The 18,387-nt window shown below is 42.0% G+C and overlaps 1 protein-coding gene across 2 annotated transcripts in view; it reads left to right on the top strand.

The window, feature by feature from the left end:
• Window positions 1-18,387, top strand: part of IBTK (inhibitor of Bruton tyrosine kinase) — a 78,357-nt gene that overhangs the window by 27,272 nt on the left and 32,698 nt on the right. For both annotated transcript variants that reach the window (XM_038760806.1, XM_038760805.1), the window contains exons 10-19: window positions 2,262-2,439; window positions 3,043-3,217; window positions 4,611-5,216; window positions 6,537-6,623; window positions 7,798-7,880; window positions 7,973-8,010; window positions 9,714-9,810; window positions 14,909-15,010; window positions 16,295-16,412; window positions 17,446-17,506. In XM_038760806.1, the coding sequence (XP_038616734.1) occupies window positions 2,262-2,439; window positions 3,043-3,217; window positions 4,611-5,216; window positions 6,537-6,623; window positions 7,798-7,880; window positions 7,973-8,010; window positions 9,714-9,810; window positions 14,909-15,010; window positions 16,295-16,412; window positions 17,446-17,506 (1,545 nt within the window). The remainder of the gene's footprint in view (window positions 1-2,261; window positions 2,440-3,042; window positions 3,218-4,610; window positions 5,217-6,536; window positions 6,624-7,797; window positions 7,881-7,972; window positions 8,011-9,713; window positions 9,811-14,908; window positions 15,011-16,294; window positions 16,413-17,445; window positions 17,507-18,387) is intronic.

Below are 18,387 nucleotides of genomic sequence, written 5' to 3'. Positions count from 1 at the left end.
GCAATTCATTTTGATCAGGCAGTCCCCAGTTCCTCCCCCGAGACCCTTCTCAGGTGCTTTGGAAGCATTGGAAAACATTAATTCTGATCGTTCAGATTTGAGTGGGTGTGGATAAAAACAGCAACCGCAAAACGACTTCAAACCAGTTCCATTTGCAACAGGTTGGGATGTGTTTTCCCCATGATTTTGTTTCCTGCGTGTTCTATTGTAATACTATTAGTACCATTTAATACCATGTTTCAAATACCATATTTAAAATAAGCAGCCTATGGAAATAGTGACTTCCTTCTAAATTTCATGCTTTTGGTTGCAAAGCTGGAATCAAATCATATCTTTGCTCATATACTAATATTTGCTAATAATTTAATATGAATTTGTTAAGAATATGCTCATCACATTTTAACACGGAACCGAACTGTTTCCCAAAGATTCTAGACTGATTCTAGACTAAAGATTCAAACTGTTTCTAGACTGTGAGCCCGTTGTTGGGTAGGGATTGTGTCTGTTGCTGAATTGTACTTTCAGCGCTTAGTACAGTGCCCTGCACACAGTAAGTACTCAATAAATACGATTGAATGAATGATAAGTCTCAGGGGCCTAAAGCTTATTTCTTGTTCTTGCCCCGCAGTGCCATTTAGTTATTTGTTATAGACGCTTAGTCACTCCTTTTAAATTATGGTATTTGTTAAGCGCTTACTGTGCTGGGGTGGATAGAAGGTTGGACACAGCCCCTCTCCCACCTGGGGCTCACAGACTCGACCCCCATTTTACAGATGAGGCAACTGAGGCCCAGAGAAGTGAAGTGACTTACCCAAGGTCACACAGCGGACAAGTGGCAGAGCCAGGATACCTTTCAGGGCAGGACTTGGCAAGTTGTTTCCTCGGAAGAGCCAAACAAAACGAAAACCCGCATAAGTTGGTGCACCATTTATTGTCCCTCCAGTCGATCAGTTGTATTTATTAGGTGCTTATTGTGTGCAGAGCACTGTGCTAAGCGCTTAGGAAAGTACAGTATAACAATAAATGGACACGTACCTTGCCCACAATGAGCTTACAGTCTAGAGTAATTACAGTCAATATACCGGTTACATCGTGAAGCAGCATGGCTCAGTGGAAAGAACACGGGTTTGGGAGTTAGAGGTCATGGGTTCTAATCCCAGCTCCGCCACTTGTCTGCTGTGTGACCTTGGGCAAGTCACTTAACTTCTCTGGGCCTCAGTTACCTCATCTGTAAAATGGGGATTAAGACTGTGAGCCCCAAGTGGGACAACCTGATCACCCTGTCTCCTCCCCAGTGCTTAGAACAGTGCTTTGCACATAGTAAGCGCTTAACAAATGCCAATTATTATTATTATTACCTCATCTTTAAAATGGGGATTAAGACTATGAGCCCCATGTGGGGCAACGTGATTACCTTGTATCTACCTCAAAGCTTTGAACAGTGCTTGGCACATAGTAAGTGCTTAACAAATACCATTATTATTATTATTATTATTATTATTATTATTATCATTATTATTATTATCGCACTGCATTTGGCAACAGCTGCTTCTTCTCCTGAGGGAGTCACTAGGTGGTGTCAGTAACAAGCAACAGAGACGATCGCTTTCCAATCTCTAGCTTCTGCTCTAAACTCTCCTTATCTCTTTCATTTTGTCAGAGCCCAAACAGACTGCAGCCCCATACAGTGCTGGATGTAATGGGAGGATTACCTCATGGTTCCTATTCCCAAGCATATCTTTTTGTCAATGTACGATTCCTTTTAACTAACCAGAGAGTAAGGTTGGAGAATTTAGGCATTTAATATTATTATATCAATCTATCATGTCTGCTAATGAAGGTGATGAGAGTAATTGTGATATTACACGAGAAAGAAGAAAGTATCTGTCTCCCCCTCTAAACTGTAAATTCACTATGAGCCGGGAATGTGACTGCCAATTCTGTTGCACTGGACTCTCCCAAGCACTTACTATAGTGCTCTGCACATAGTAAGCGCTCAGTAAATGCCATTGATTGATTGATATTGAATGCATTGTGTTCTGGGGATCCATCTGATAAAGGTACTCAGAATAACAAGTTCCTTTGGTAGCTTGGAATACCTTTCAGTCTGGCAAAATGAAGTTTCCCAGAAAGGAATTCATGAATGCTACCAAGGAGAGGTTGCAAAGGTGTTGCTTTCATTCATATACGTTGATTTTATTTAGATTTTTATTCCATGTATTTTTCTTTATTTTTCCGCCACATTTTTGCTTTCATTTTAGGTGTTTTGCTGGAGATCGCCCAGCAGCTATATAAAGCAGTGCCGATGGGCTTATGGTCGCCAAGTCTTCATGTCTGACGTTGCTTTGAATAAGAATGAAATGCTGTTTGTCACACAGGATGGGGAAGGATTTACAGGAAAGTGGCTGGAAGAAGGGAAAAAGAACACAGAAAAGAAAGGTCAGTTCATGTGAGGGTAAGGTGTTTTATGCCCACATACTTACACTCCGTGGATTCTTCATTTTGCAGTTGATGATAGTTTTCCGTGTTATCCCTCTTCAATAAATCCATCATTTTTACAAAGTTTTTTTGTGAAACAAGGGAATTTTGCTTTTTTTAAACGATTTGCTTGCCCTTTGAAATGCATGTGAGAGGCAGGATTGAAGAGAGAGCAGAATATTATTCTCATTTAAGATCTCGGGCTACGGTCCAAAGCCACAGCACCGGGGGAGAGCTTTCTTAATGACGCTTTTTGAATTCCACGAGATTATGATGTAATTATTTGCATTTCATTTTGGAAAAATTGTAATCACATGTTACTAGTTGGATAAACTAAATTTGCATACTTACAAAATAATAGTTGCCGTATTAAATATGGGTTTATGAAGCTATGTAGAATGTAGAGCAGGCCTAATTTGTAGATGTTTGTGTACTAAATACATTTCTGTATGATTAAAGTGCTTTTCCATATATGTAGTAAATCCTGCTTGTTCATCTATTGTTCTGTTTTATTTTTTTCACGAAAATAGTTGATCTTAAAATTTTCTTTTCCTTTTTAAACAGAGATTATCACAAATCTCCATAATTCTTCCTCTGAGGTTTCTTGGGCCCACGACACAAGTAGTGTTTATGAAAGAATTCGCCTCGAGAAGCTTCCTTTTGTCCACAGAGCTGTTAGTGTCACCACAGATCCAAGCGGTTGTAACTTTGCAGTTCTGCAGTCGGATCCCAAGACCAGGTACGCTTAAAGGGTTTCAATTTCATTTGCCTGTCATTAAGAGGCCAGAAAAGCCCCATCCACTTCAAACGCCCTCAAGTTGAACTGAAGAATTTCCTTTAGAGAAGACCCACGGCTCTGTTAAGCAGGTGGAGAGGAATGGCTGACCCTGAGGGGAACTTGCTGTTGACTGATGAGTTAAGAAGTTCAAGAGCACTATTTTATCTCCAGACAGTTACCGTTTGCCGCTCCAAATGATGCTGCTCATTTTGAATTTGAGCAAATGTGACCGATTTAAATTGAATTAGTTTCATTTGATTGTATTCAAGATCACCTCAGTTCCCAAATGTACTCTAACCCCCAGCAACACATTTGTCGATGTATACGAATCAGTCAATCAATCAATCAATCGTATTTATTGAGCGCTTACTGTGTGCAGAGCACTGTACTAAGTGCTTGGGAAGTACAAGTTGGCAACATATAGAGACAGTCCCTACCCCACAGTGGGCTCACAGTCTAAAAGGGGGAGACAGAGAACAAAACCAAACATACTAACAAAATAAAATAAATAGAATAGATATGTACAAGTAAAATAAATAAATAAACAGAGTAATAAATATGTACAAGCATATATACATATATACAGGTGCTGTGGGGAAATCAGTCAGTCCAAGGTATTTATTGAGTGCTTACTGTGTGCTTGGGAGAGCACAAGGCAGTGGAATTTGTAGACATGATGCCTGCCCTCAAGGAGTTTGCAATCTAGTTGGGGAGGCAGACTTTAACATAAATAACAGAAAAGGAAAATGGCAGAATATAAAGATGTGCACGTGAATGTTGTGGGGCTGGGGTGGCGTCAGTTTCAAAGTGCTTTAGGGGTACAGACCCAGATGAACAGGTGAATGAAAGATTTTGCCCTTCAGACCATTCAGAGATGTTTTGCGTAAAGCATGGGAAACTACAGAGGTAGGAACTAGATTTAGTGCCTTCGAGAAGAGAAGGGGCACATTTCTGGGTTCACCTCGTCCACTCTTCTGGCTTTCAGAAGTCTTTCATGAGGCCTTAAAATTGTTTTTGCATTCCTGATTTTCCCATGAAGTAGGTAAATCGTTCTTATGGTTCTACATAGCTTAAGAATGAGCCCATTGCTAGAGCAGACAGAGCATTCAAAGACAAAATCTGCTTATTCTATTTAAAGGAAAAAAATGAGTGTACATAGAATGAATACATGGCCACGTTTTTGACTATAGATCACTATTCTAAGAAAAGATAAATTGGCATTCTTTGTACTACAATGACAATTATGCAGGGCAACTGTCAAAATAACTTACTTTTTCTCACATTGAAAAATAAGTTTATTTTTGGCTTCACACCACCCGAATGGAAAAATCATCGCTTTTTGTTTTGTTTCTAGCCTTTATGAAATTCCCAGCGTGTCCTCCTCATCTCTTGCCGAAGACCTTGGCAAACTGTTGGAGGAAACAGATGAGATGGACACGATCCACGATGTCACGTTTCAGGTTGGCAATAGGACCTTCCACGTGCACAAATGCATCTTGTCCTTGAGATCTGACTTCTTCAGGAAGTTGTTTACATCCAATGGCACTTCTCTGGATGCTCCTGATGTTTACCGCAGCGATAAAGATCCTGAGGGACGCGAGCTTTTTGTGGTCGAGAAGGTTCACCCCGACCTGTTTGCACAACTTCTGCAATTCGTATATACAGACACGTGTGACTTTTTGACTCATGGGTACAAACCGAGGATGCAGAATAAGAAATCCCCTGAAGACTGCGAGGAAGCCCTGATTTCCAACTTGCACGAAATGAGTTCTCCGGAAGAGCTCAATCGGAAAGCAACTTGCGAGGTCTACAGGAGCAATAAGGTCCAGTCAGGCGGCGAAAGACAAACAAACAAACCCAAATCGTCCAAAAAGGGTAAAAGCGTGGGTGAAGAAGCCAGCCCGGTCCAGATGCTGCAAATGGTGGCCAAGAAATTTGGCTTCAGTAACTTGAACGACAGGTGTGCCCCTGCTCATTTCCTTTGCCTCCCGATTCCCCTTTCCCACACTCTGTGTCCTTTTATTCCACTTATACCGTGGGCCCTAATTGGCTTTTCTTCTTCTGACCGTTCGAAGGGTGTGGAGAGTTTTCATCTTCTAGTGGGTTAAGCCTTGAGATTTTATTCCCTGTCCTTCCTGCCCTGCCTTCCTCTCGGTGTAAGCATTTGTTGGCATTTCCATAGTCACCTCGGCCTTGGGAAGAACCCACAGGGAAACTGAGTAAGGGTGCACTAGGAGTTCTCCCAGTGGTCCTTATTTTAGGGGTTCCGGCCAGCCCCGAGTTGCTACTTTGTCCTGTTTGAGCTGTGCACCTGTGTGGTTTGTGCTGTTGATGGGTTCCCTCTTATTTTAAGGTTGACCTACTCTCGTCCCGACCCCAGCTCTCTCTACTAGCATCCTCACTACCTTCCCCCCTCCCAATTAGGCTGGCTTGGGTTGCAGCTGTGATAAGAGTCTCCCATCGAGAAATACGGACCAGCCTCGGCTCTGATTATCTTTATAAATGGCTAGGGCCACCACCTAGCCTTGGATGTATGCTAATATTTGAAATTTGTTTCTGACCTATGAGATTTTACTGATGCTATGGCTTTGATTTGGTAGTTGAGGCACTTTGAACAGCATATGTTTATTATTTTCATTATAAACAACAATTATAAAGTGCTGTAATAAGGAGTGGTATAACAAGTATGTGAAAATCAATTAAGGCCACGACTGTGGCCTATAAGGTTCTCTGGGTGGTAAGCTCGTTGTGGGCAGAGAATGTGTCTACCAACTCTGCTGTATTGTACCCTCCAAAGCGCTAAGTTCAGTGCTCTGCAAACAGTAACTGCTCAATAAATATCTTTGTAAGTGGGGGAAAACATTTACCTCATGTATTTCCTTCTCTGGCACCTCAGAAGTTGTACCTTAGGACCCAAGTCAAGCCCAGACTAAAACTAATCAGTCAATCATATTTATTGAGCACCTACTGTGTGCAGAGTACCATGTTAAGCACTTGGGAGGGTACAACAGATTTGAAAGCCACGTTCCCTGCCCATAAGGAGTTTACAGTCTAGAGGAGCCTTACTATAGTCTTTACATTCCAACCTGTGATTTAGCCCCTGTGTCTTTCCTTCTCAATAGGCTTTTCTGGAGAATAAAATTATGATATAAAAGTGCAGTGTATTTCTCATATCTCTAAAATACTGTTCAGTACTCTTTGCTAACTGGAGTGAATTTTTTTTTTCATTCCTTTTGAGAAAATGAATGATTACACCAGATGGAAATTTTTGTTTTCGCAGACTGGATGGAGTGAAGTTTGAAAATGAAAAAATCAATGTTAATTCGCGGAGAACTGGGAACAAAATAAAGCTGAATCCGAAAAAATGGTAAGTTTGAAAATACTTATGGCAGAGACTCGTAGATCTCGAATGACCTTCTGTTCCAACATTTTGGCTCTGGGCGGTGAATAACAAAGCAGTGTCAGTCTTTTCATAAAGATGAAGAAAACCAGACAGCAAGGAAATTTTTCCTTCTGTCCAACCCAAATCTCTCTTGCTTTTATTTAAACTCTTTCTTTTTATTTGGTTCCTAAGGGACCTGGAGAACAGTGTCAAAGCCATCTAGGAAAAATTTGTCATGAACTTGAAGACAATTAACAGGTCACTGCGGTGGTCCTGCAGACTAGCTCCTCACATAGAAAAAGGGGAAAGGCCCAGGAGTTTCCAGAGCAGTGAGATTGCTCCTCAGATGCCTTCCCGAGGGAAAGCTTTTTTGCTTTGGGTTGTCAGTCACTCACTGGATGACATCAGGTGGAGCACAGGCAATTACAGGGGAGAGATGCGGCAAGGAAGAAGGGAATAGGATAGGGGAAGCAGCCCAAAAAGCCACACAGTCTGGCTAGTCTCCCAGTGGGCAAGAACGTGGGAAGCCAGACATCTCCTGGAAATGGTCGGGGGAAGCTGGGATTGTCAGGAAGACTGTGGATCGGGAGGACTGTGGGTATTATGTCCACAACCGGGGCCAGTGGCAGCAAACGCGGGGCTCAATCGATCAATCAGTGGTATTTATTGAGCACTTAACTATAAGCAGAGCACTTGGGAGAGTGTATTACAGTAGATTTGGTAGACATGGTCTTAGCCCTCAAGAAGCTTGCCATCTAGTTGAGGAGACAGACATTAAAATAAATGACAGAGGAGGAAACTGCAGGGGATAAGGATATGTAATTAAGGACTGTGTGGCCAGGGATGGGGAGAGTAGCGAAATGTTTAATGTTTAAGGGCAGAGGCGATGCAGAGGGGAGGGTGACTATGGTGCGCAAATGAGGGGGGTTAGCCAGGAAAGTCTGGTCTGGTCTGTTTTCTTGGGGATGGGCAGGGTCCTATGGAGCAGAAGACAAAGCACCTCACTGTGATTTGGTTTATGTTGGAAATATGGCAGCATTAGAGTTTCCGCCTGCAGTGTGTTTGATTTGGTTCTTCCACTTTCTAGTCTTAAGAGATTTCTTATTTTCTCAATAAGGAAGAAATACCACTGATTTGGGATTTTCACTTTGTCTTGCAGCACATATTTCTGTGATGTGACCATGAAATCGTTGGATGGAAAGGAATTTCATTGTCACAAATGTGTACTTTGTGCCAGACTTGGTATGTATATGATTAAAAGTTTGGGATATTTATGACCTGGATCTATTTGAACTGACACTTTTCAACTGAGGAGTTTTTTTTTTTCTTTCTAGAATATTTTCACAGTATGTTGAATAGCTCATGGATTGAGGTAAGTTTGCAGTGATAAAATAAGCATGTGCATTTGGTATTAATTTCAGGAGAGGGCCTTATGTATTTTTAGAGAGTACTTTAAACTCTTTAAACTACTAACAACCTGATTGTCAATATGCTTTTTTATGAGTCTTGACTTTTGGGAGACATTTAAAAGCCTCATTATCAAAAAATATAGCTAGCATATGTATTGGGATGAATGTATTCAAGTTGCTTCATATAAAATGATTAGCTTCGTGGGAAGCATTAATAATTGGGAAGTGATTTTTGTAAATTTTATGGAAATTATGTATGGCATTTTAAGTGTATGGCTAGAATTTTTGGGTGCTTTATTGAGCGTGTGTGTCGGGGGGGGAGGGGAATATGGAACTGCTTCCCTGTCAACGCATAAAGTATTATACAAATATATCGATCAGGATTGTTTTCCTGCTGTTCCACATCATCTTGAGGACATAAATTGTTTTTATAGCTGTTGGATTTCTTAGCCCTCAGCCTTAGGTTGATAGAGCATGAAAATCAATAAAATGAGCCATGTTTATTTTGACTAAAAAGTGGCATGCTGTTTAAATCCTTGCAAAACTGACATTATCGTGCGCCTGCAGTGTACAATGCATCGGACCAGTCGCTTGGGAAGCATGTGGAAAGAAGGAAAAGATGTGGTGCCAGACATAAATAGGCAAATTCACCATAGTTAAGAGTAAGAGAGTAACTCTAAATAATAGTCCTGGTAAATGCTTTCATCAGTCACAAATAAACAGATGGATTCATGAGTGCTGAGGAATCTGAAGGGGTGGCATATGGAAATAGGGAGATTTAAAGAGTCATTTTCACATACTTGGAGAAGCTAGACTATTTTTGTGTATTTGGTATTGAGAATTGTAAAACGAAACAGTTTTTAAAACAAAAAGTTAAAATGAGAAGCTTTCCATGCTGCTTTCAAAGCTTGATGATTTTCGGTTTGACCCAAGAAGGCAATCACTTATATATGTGCCTAATAGTGGTGGAGTTTAATGAACACTTCCTGTGAGCCAAAGCTTTGTTTTAAACACTGGATTAGGTACAGCGTGGTCAAATCAGACACAGTCCCCAACCCACATGGGGATCACAATCTAAGAGACAGGGAGAGTAGATATCTTACTTTACAGAGGAAGAAACTGAAGACCAGAGACCAAATGACTTTCCTCAGGTCACACAGCAGGCCAGTAGCAGAGGTGGAACTAAATCCTGGGTCCCAGCACCCCCCCCCCCCCCTTTTTTTTTAGGACATGGAGGAGAATTTGTTTTCTAACACTTGAAATTTTTCTTTCTCCTATCAGAAGCTGGGTGTGTGACATTAAAAATAACTGTTTATTACCAGAATTTTATTTGTGCTGAATTTTACCCTTGAACTGTACAAATTGATAATAAAAAAAGCTATTGCCAAGTTAGGATGTACCCAGTTATTTTATGAGAGGCCCAAGCCAGGAAAATTGGATTTGTGGTATCCTGTTATTGATGCCATTTTTGTGAGTTTTTTTAATGCCTTGAAGTGATTCAGAGATTCATAATTTTTCATTCTTATTTGGGTGTTATTTGGGATATTTAAAATTGTGTGCGCTACTGAAATGTTTTCAGTGGTAGTCTCTGGTCAGGAGAGTTTTAATGTTGAGAAAGTGTTCCTTTTCATTTTGGAAAACTCATTTTCTTAACCCTCTTATTTAGTCTTCCAGTTGTTCAGCTTTGGAAATGCCAATTCACTCTGACATACTGCAAGTCCTTTTGGATTACCTTTATACAGATGAAGCTCTTGCACTAAAAGGTATTGACCGAAGACTCCAAACTAAGCAGGGGTGGCTGTCATTTGGCTTCGGCCCCGTGCTCTAAAGTTGCCTTGCTTGGAAAAGTGTCTTAAGTGTTCCTCTCCCACCAGGCTGTCTGGATCCCTGTTCGAAGTAGTTGAATTCTTAAGAGAAGGTTTATACCCGTTCAGTTAGGTTTACTGACTATCTTTGTGTTTTACCACATCAGCGTACCTCATATATCCAGAGCCTTTTGTCTGCTTCTGGTTCAAAGCGACACTTTTGTGTTCGGAGTAAGAGTTTCTTTCCTAAAATGACTTGGAATTATGGGTGGGAGACAGAACATTTGCTCCCGTTACCTGCCTTTCTGTTCTCCCCCTCCCCTGCCCCAACAAGCCCCAAGAAGAGTAGGTTCTTTTCCACCTCACCAGAAGTCACTTGGCCCAGACGGTGGTGCCGCTAGCTCAGCATCTGTGGCTAGCTTGATATCTCTGTGGCTAGCTCGGCATGTCTGTGGCTAGCTCGACATCTCAACCTTCCAAGAGCTCAGGGAGCCTGTGAGGTACAGGTGAGCTTCGTCTGCTCAAGACCAAGTGTTTGGGCAGTGAGGACCACTTTTAGACTGTGAGCCCACTGTTGGGTAGGGACTGTCTCTATATGTTGCCAATTTGTACTTCCCAAGCGCTTAGTACAGTGCTCTGCACATAGTAAGCGCTCAGTAAATACGATTGATGATGATGATGACCACCTGATTCGTCATGTGGCTGGAGATAGAAATGCCAGCACATTTTGCCATGATCTTTGTTTCAAGTAGCTGTCTCGACTGAATTTGTCTCCCAACTCTGCTGTGCTGTACTCACCCAAGTACTTAGTACAGTGTTCTGCAACACAGTAAGTGCTCAGTAAATACCATTTACTGATTCATCAACACTCGGAAATTAGTAATTTTAGCTCAGTCACGTCAGTCTGTAATTACAAACGTGAATCCCACACAGGTTGGCAGCCGGGGAGCTGCAGAGGCTCTTCATGGTAAAGTTCAGTTCACTCCCTGAGGTCTTTCAGCTTCACCCTGTGGCTCTGTGGGGCCTGTTTCAGAAGTGATTCTTAAACACAGAGTCCTGGGGCTCTATGTGTGTGTGTTCACATACGCACGCACAGAGGGGGAGAGGAATTGGAGAGAGGAAGTAGAGATGAGGAAAGAGTATAGGGTCCTTCCTCAACTAAGCTCTCATCTCCTCTTAATAATAATAATAATAATGTTGGTATTGTTAAGCGCTTACTGTGTGCCGAGCACTGTTCTAAGTGCTGGGGGGGATACAAGGTAATCAAGGTTGTCCCACGTGGGGCTCACAGTCTTAATCCCCATTTTACAGATGAGGGAACTGAGGCACAGAGAAGTGAAGTGACTCTCCCAAAGTCACACAGCTGACAAGTGGCAGAGCCGGGATTAGAACCCATGACCTCTGACTCCCAAGCCCATACTCTTTCCACTGAGCCACGCTGCTTCCCTTCGTCCCAATCCTTTCTGTGTCGCCCTTGCACTTGGATTTGCACCCTTAATTCACCCCTCTCTTTGTTCCATGGTAGTCATGTACAAATCTGTAATTTATTTATATTAATATCTGTATCCTCCTCTAGACTGTTAAGCTCATTGTAGGCAGGGGACGTGTTTACCAACTCTGTTGTATTCTCCCTAATGCTTAGTATAGTGCTGTGCATATAGTAAGCCCTTAATAAAAACCATTGTTTGATTTATTACTCCCATTTGAGACTTTCTCCCCTGCTTAAGGCACAGGAGTTACCCCAGCACTGGCTTGTAATGTGAAACAGAATCCTCTTTGAGCGCTAAAAGGTGATGGTTACCTATTAAATCGAGTACTATTCATTTGCATTTTACTTTGAGTGCTAAAAGGTGATGGTTACCTATTAAATCGACTACCCTTCATTTGCATTTTAACACCATGTATAAACCTCTAGATTCGGCTATATCACAGGTAAGGGAATGTCCCCTGAAATATTAGGGCTCTCATGAGGCGTGAAAGCCACCGACAGCCTGTCTCCAAGCCTGTGGTCATTGATCTGAGCGCTGTATGGGTCAGATAGATACCCAACCAGCACACTTGCTTCGGAGCAAAGCCGTTAGCTGCTTCCTCTCCTTCGGAGCCTGTAATCGTCGAGTCCCCTCGGAATTGGGTGGGCCAGTCTGCCGCCTCACCCGGATTGCTCCCCAAATGTTAGCACGGCACCCTGACTTCAGAACAAAGTTCTTGGGTTTTTAGTCATTCAGTACATTCAATCGCATTTATTGAGCGCTTGCACTGGATTAAGCAGCGTGGCTCAGTGGAAAGAGCACGGGCTTCAGAGTCAGAGGTCATGGGTTCAAATCCCGGCTCCACCAACTGTCAGCTGTGACTTTGGGCAAGTCACTTAACTCCTCTGTTCCTCAGTTACCTCGTCTATAAAATGGGGATTAAGACTGTGGGACAACCTGATCACCTTGTAACCTCCCAAATGCTTAGAACAGAGCTTTGCAAATGCCATTATTATTATTATTATTATTATTAAGCGCTTACGCCTTTCCAGCCCCAAAGGGATGGGGGATGCCCAGGTCCTGATTTCAGACCCTAAGGTGGATTCCGCCAGACCCTTCTCAGTGATCAGTCAGTCATGTCCAACCTGATAAACGTGTAATTTACCCCAGGACTTACATAGAAAGTGCTTAAATTCAATCAAACAAAATTGTATTTATTGATCGCTTACTGGGTGCTTGGGAGAGTTCAGTATTACAGAGTTGGCAGAAACTTCCCTGCACATAGTAAGCGCTCTGCACATAGTAAGCGCTCAATAAATACGATTGATTGATTGATTGCCAACAATGAGTACAGTGCTCTGCATATAGACAGTGCTCATTAAATACCATAGATTGATAGTAGGCAGGGAATGTGTCTACATCAACTCTGTTGTGTTGCTATCAATAGTATATGTTGAGTACTCCGTACTCGCTTTGGAAAGTACAAGGCAACAGAATTAAAAAGCACATTCCCTGCACTCAAGGAACCGGGGAGCAGCTTGGCCCAGTGGATAGGGCACCGGCCTGGGAGTTGGGAGGACCTGGGTTCTAATCCTGGCTCCGTCCCTTGTCTGCTATGTGACCTGGGACAAGTCACCTCACTTCCTGGGACCTCAGTTACCTTATGTGTAAAATGGGGATGAAGACTCTGTGCTCCATATGAGACTTCATCCGTGTCTAACCTGACTAGCTTTTATCTACCCCAGCGCGTAGTACAGAGTCCGACAGTAAGCGCCTAACAAATACCATAAGAAAGAATTAAAAAGGGGGGCTTACAGTGTAAATAACTTCTTTCAGCTCAAAGACAGCCGAAGGCAGCTGTGTGGGAAACCCTGGGACTGCACCCTCTCCCTCCCACCACCTGGGTCAGAAATGGGAACCCAGTATCACCTCTCTGCATTAATAGTTTGACAACTGGTCACCTCTGGAGCTAAATTCTTTCAGACCGCGACTGAGCTGTGATTGAGCAGGAGGGAACTGGCCCTTGCTATTTACCTTGATAGTGAGAGTTCTCCGTACGTAATTTAGCGAGGAAGTTACTACCAAGGAAGGAAGTTACCGCTTCTGCTTTTGGATCACATTGACTAAGAATGGTGACAGGGCTTTTCTGCCTGGAAGTGATTGTTTTTGTTGTGATTCAATGCTATACTTCCCCCAGCCCCTCTGGGACTATTTCAGCCCTGTGAGCTGCCATGGTTGAGCCCTAGCCAAGTCCCTGTCTACTAACTATGGCTTGCCCCTTACCTCTTCTTGCTTTAGAGTGTAGTGAGCTTCCCATGTCATCTTTATTCTTTCAATATTATGCTTACCTACCTGATTTCCAAATCAGGATGGAAATCTGAACTATTGGCATGCTTGTTTTATTCCTGTTTTACGGACTTGAAAATAAAAGGATAACCTGTTCATGCCAGTTTTAATTTTCAGACTTTACTAGCTCAGCTGAGACTGCATCTTCATAAAGCTGTCAGAGGATTCGATTGCTTTAGTCTGTAGCTTTCTTTGCAAAGTCAGCTCCAAAGGGCAGAACAAAGGGAAGAACCACTACTTGTGGAAGAACTCATTACTTCACTTTGGCTTTTTCTTCTAAATGCACAAATGATGGAAACAAAACAGAATATTTAATTCGTGAAAACATAGACTATAATTGTTAACCGATGTGAAACAAATTTATAGACTCCAATAAGATCTTTGGAAAAAAGTATAATAATAAAATGGGAAGGAGGGGAGTAGCATGGCCTTGTGAAAGCACAGGGGAGTCAGAAGGACCTGGGTTCTAATCCCAGCACTGTCACTTGTCTGCTCTGTGATCTTGGGCAAATCACTTCACTTCTCTATGCCTCAATTACCTCATCTGTACAATGGGGATTAATACTTTGAGCCCCATTTGGGCCATGGACCGTGTCCAACTTGATTAACTTGTATTCTGCATGCTTAATAGTGCCCGGCACATAGTAAGTGCTTAACAAATACCATTAAACCACTGCCCCCTCGCCCCCATGGTATGATGTAAGTGCTTAACAAATATCATTTTCTTTTTTCTTTTTAAAAAGGCCCACTGATGTTAAATGAGATCTGGTTTTAAATGAGTCCACCGGTTTTGCTGGACCCAAGACTCTTTGGAAATAAATGTTTTGAGAGCTTTTGAATGCCTTTTTTGTCTAAAGTTTATGTTAAATCCTCATTTTAGTTTGAATATGTTGTCAGTAGGTTTGACTCCTCCATGGCTTATCTGGTGCTGCAGCGTGGATTCCATGTTGTAGGTGTTGCTTGGAATTCTACATTTTAATTTTTTCCTCAAATTAATACTGGTTTTGCCTTCCATTGCCCCGGCTAGCCTGCCATGCCTTATTGATTTTGCCCTCTATGTTGTGTCAAAATTCAAACTTGGTGTAATTTTCCATAATTAATGTGTCAGCTCCTTAGGCATCTTTAGCGTTCTTTAGTTTGAGGTCGAATGGAATTTTCTTTTTTATTCCTTTAATTTTTTAATAGCTTTTTATTGTTAGAGAGTATTTTTTTCTCAGTTGCAATTTGTCTTTAATTTTCAGAGTCTCCAAGTGTGGAATTTGTTTGCAATGTTCTTGTGGTGGCCGATCAGCTTCTAATAACTCGACTGAAAGAGATTTGCGAGGTAGCTATAACCGAAAAACGTAAGTATATTCCCACGATAGAATAACGTGGGGAACAACTCAGATTTGTTGAAGGCTTCTTTTAAGTGGTAGTGAGATGTTATAGCAGGTCAAGTCATTCATTCATTCAATTGAATTTATTGAGCGCTTACTGTGTGCAAAGCACTGTACTGACTCAATCTGTGAATGAATGAGGCGCAAGCTTGGGAGCTAGAAAAGAGACAGAAGTTTGAAAGCAGAAATTGAAAGCAAAACTAGTTACGTTTTGCTAGCCTTTGGCATTTTTAATGACTCTTTAAGGTATTAGCATACACATTAGGGTGGGCCAAACTAGAATGATCTGTCTGGCGTGAGGACAAGGACCCTTCTTTCTGACCAAGCTCTGAGACTTCATGTAGTTTCTCATTTACCAGAGCCTTTGTCAGTCTCTTTGCTCTCGCCCAGGTGATGTGAGTGCAATTTGGGATGAGACATATAGAAGAATGACTCCCAGAGACAGAGCAGTGTCTTAAGTGGTGGCAGAAGCACCCACAAACCCCAGTGCTGGGGAATCAGTGGTATTTACTGAGCGTTTCCTGTGTTCAGAGCACTGTACCAAACTCTTGGGAGAGTCCAATGCAATAGAGTCGGTAAACACAATCCCTGTCTACAAGGAGTTTACAGTCTACAGGAGGGACTTACAGTCTCCAGGACAGAAAGGCAACAAGTAGCAGACATGTGGACACTTGAGAAATGGCATTTACTTCCCTCCTCCCCAGACAAAAAGCTTCAGCACATCAACACCTTGCCAAATGCTGCCATTTATATTTTATCCCTCATACATTTAGATGGCTGATTTCTTTCTCCCACCTACCCCCTCTTTATGGCTGATTTAGCAAGGGAAGTTATTGTGCTGTTTTGGAAAAGAAGGTTTTGGCCAACGAAAGAATTTTCAAAATACCCAGTTACATTCTAGATATCAGACTTATGTGACTTCTTGGAGGTTGCTCTTTAGTGACCCGACCTCCTACTTTCCACCTTTTTTTTTTTTTTCAGAATTTGTTTTTGGTGCTCTCCCTAGTTTTCCTCAGTGATTAATTTCAGTTTTCCTTTCCTTCCTGTTGAAATAATTGTGGTAAATGGAGGGTGCCGGTCAATTTCTATCCCTGTCTCTGTGGTTCTTTTGAAGCAAACTCATTTTCAATTTGGTTTGAAATTAAAAGATTTTTTTCCTATAACTGGACACATTTGGGATTGAAGTGCCATTCTCCTATTGAAGCAGTAGGCACCTGGCTTTGTTTTCGAGAGTATTCTCTTCCTTTGCAGTGACATTAAAGAATGCAGCAGAACTGCTGGAGTTTGCAGCGATGTATAATGCCGAACAGTTGAAGCTCTCTTGCCTGCAATTTATAGGACTAAATATGGCGGCTTTACTTGAAGCAAGGTAGGTTGGGTCTAGGAAAATGGAAGAGTTTTTTTTTTTTTTTAAACACAGGACTAAACTAGACATCTATGTACCAAGGGATTAGGGCCCATAAAGGTGAATTCAAGAATTTGAAAATCTTCTGAAGCAGGGCATTTGAAAAAAGAGGAGGAAGTTACAAATTGCGGTATTCCATTGCCGCTGTTAATGATATCACAGTTCACAAGGACTCATCCGATTTGTTGATTCGACAAGCCCTTGACTGTGTAGTTGGGAGCACAGTTGTTTTCATTTCATTTTTTACTGGGAACTGTAATCAAGCCAGTCCTCTTAATTGTATTTACACTTCCGAGTACAGAAGGTTTGTAACATTCACATTTCTGCAAATTGCCAAACACATTTTTGTAGTTTTCTAAAAACAAGTCTTTAAATGACATGTTGACGTAGTTAATTACCCAAATGAACAGCTTATGCTTTTTATTTTTTCTGGAAAGCTGCTGTAATTTGGGCAGCATAGGATATGGAATCGTTGTGAAATGAAGGGAAAGACTATTGTTGCCACCTGCTATTTTGTTTCTGTTAACTCACCCAGCTTTTTCGTCTACCTATACATTCAGGATGCTTGTTTTTTGTTTAATCATTGCTAATCAGAAAAGTTCAAACCTATCCTTGTGGTCGAGAAGCAGCGTGACTTAGTGGATAGAAGATGGAGCCTGGGAGTCAGAAGGACCCAGGTTCTGATCCCAGCCCCACCCTGTGTCTGCTGTGTGACCTTGGACAAGTCACTTACCTTCTTTGTGCCTCAGTTACCTCATCTGTAAAATGGGGATTAAGATTGTGAGCCCTGCGTGGGCCGTGGACTATGTCCAACCTGATTAGCTTGTATCTACCCCAGCACTTACTATAGTGCCTGGCACATAGTAAGCACTTAACCAATACCATTAAATAAAGCCCCCAAAACAATGAAATGCTTTTTGCCCATAAACCACTGTAGTTCTGTAGAGACATTCTGTCAGACAAATCCCAAGATATAACTGTTGATCTTATTTTTCAGGGCTTTGGATGTTTTAAGTGATGCTGTTTTGAAGGAACTTTCTGTGTCGTACAGAAAAATGGTAAGGTTTGCATTTTTCAGTGAAGACAGACTGTATAACAAAGTAAAATGGTAGCCTTACTGGATTTTCTAATGGGATGATCTCCTAGGAGACTCCAGTCCTGAGCATCTTGGAACATGAGGGAATTGGAACTGTTCCCTGCAAGTTCTTCTCCCCGCTTCAGAGAGTGTCTAAAGATGTTCAGATTAATTCATAGCATACTAGTCATGCCAACCCACTCCTCCTGTGCAGGTAGAGTGAGGGGTTTCACTCTTTCAGTGGAAAGAGCCCGGGCTTTGGAGTCAGAGGTCATGGGTTCTAATCCTGGCTCTGCCACTTGTCAGCCGTGTGATTTTGGGCAAGTCACTTAACTGGGGATTAAGACCGTGAGCCCCCCGTGGGACAACCTGATCACCTTGTAACCTCCCCAGCGCTTAGAACAGTGCTTTGCGCATAGTAAGCGCTTAATAAATGCCATCATTATTATTATTAACCCAGCTGCTCTCCTTAACCCTTATTTATCTGATTCCTTTCCGCCACACTTTATTCACATCATGTATTTATTTGTATATTCAATTATTTAGCTCTTTGATCATGACATAGATGTCCTATTTCCCATTACATCCTTCCTCTTTCTTCCACCTGTTCCCACTGTTGGTCATGAACTTTTGTCTGTTTCCTCCATTAGTTCCTGAGAGCAGAGGTTTACGTGTCCTGCTGTTGTTTTTCTCTGACACAAGTAGTAGCACGGCCTAGTGGAAAGAGTCTGGGCTTGGCTTCTAATCCTGGCTCTGCCACTTGGACAAATCACTTAACTTCTCTGTGCCTCGGTTCCCTCACCTGCGCAATGAGAATTCAATACTTGTTCTCCATCCTACTTAGATTGTGAGCATCACTTGAGA

This window comes from Tachyglossus aculeatus, chromosome 19 (genome assembly GCF_015852505.1).
Source record: "Tachyglossus aculeatus isolate mTacAcu1 chromosome 19, mTacAcu1.pri, whole genome shotgun sequence".
Taxonomy (NCBI): Eukaryota; Metazoa; Chordata; class Mammalia; order Monotremata; family Tachyglossidae; genus Tachyglossus; species Tachyglossus aculeatus.
The sequence above is the reverse complement of the archived record's forward strand: the minus strand, read 5'-3'. Positions and strand labels throughout refer to the sequence as shown.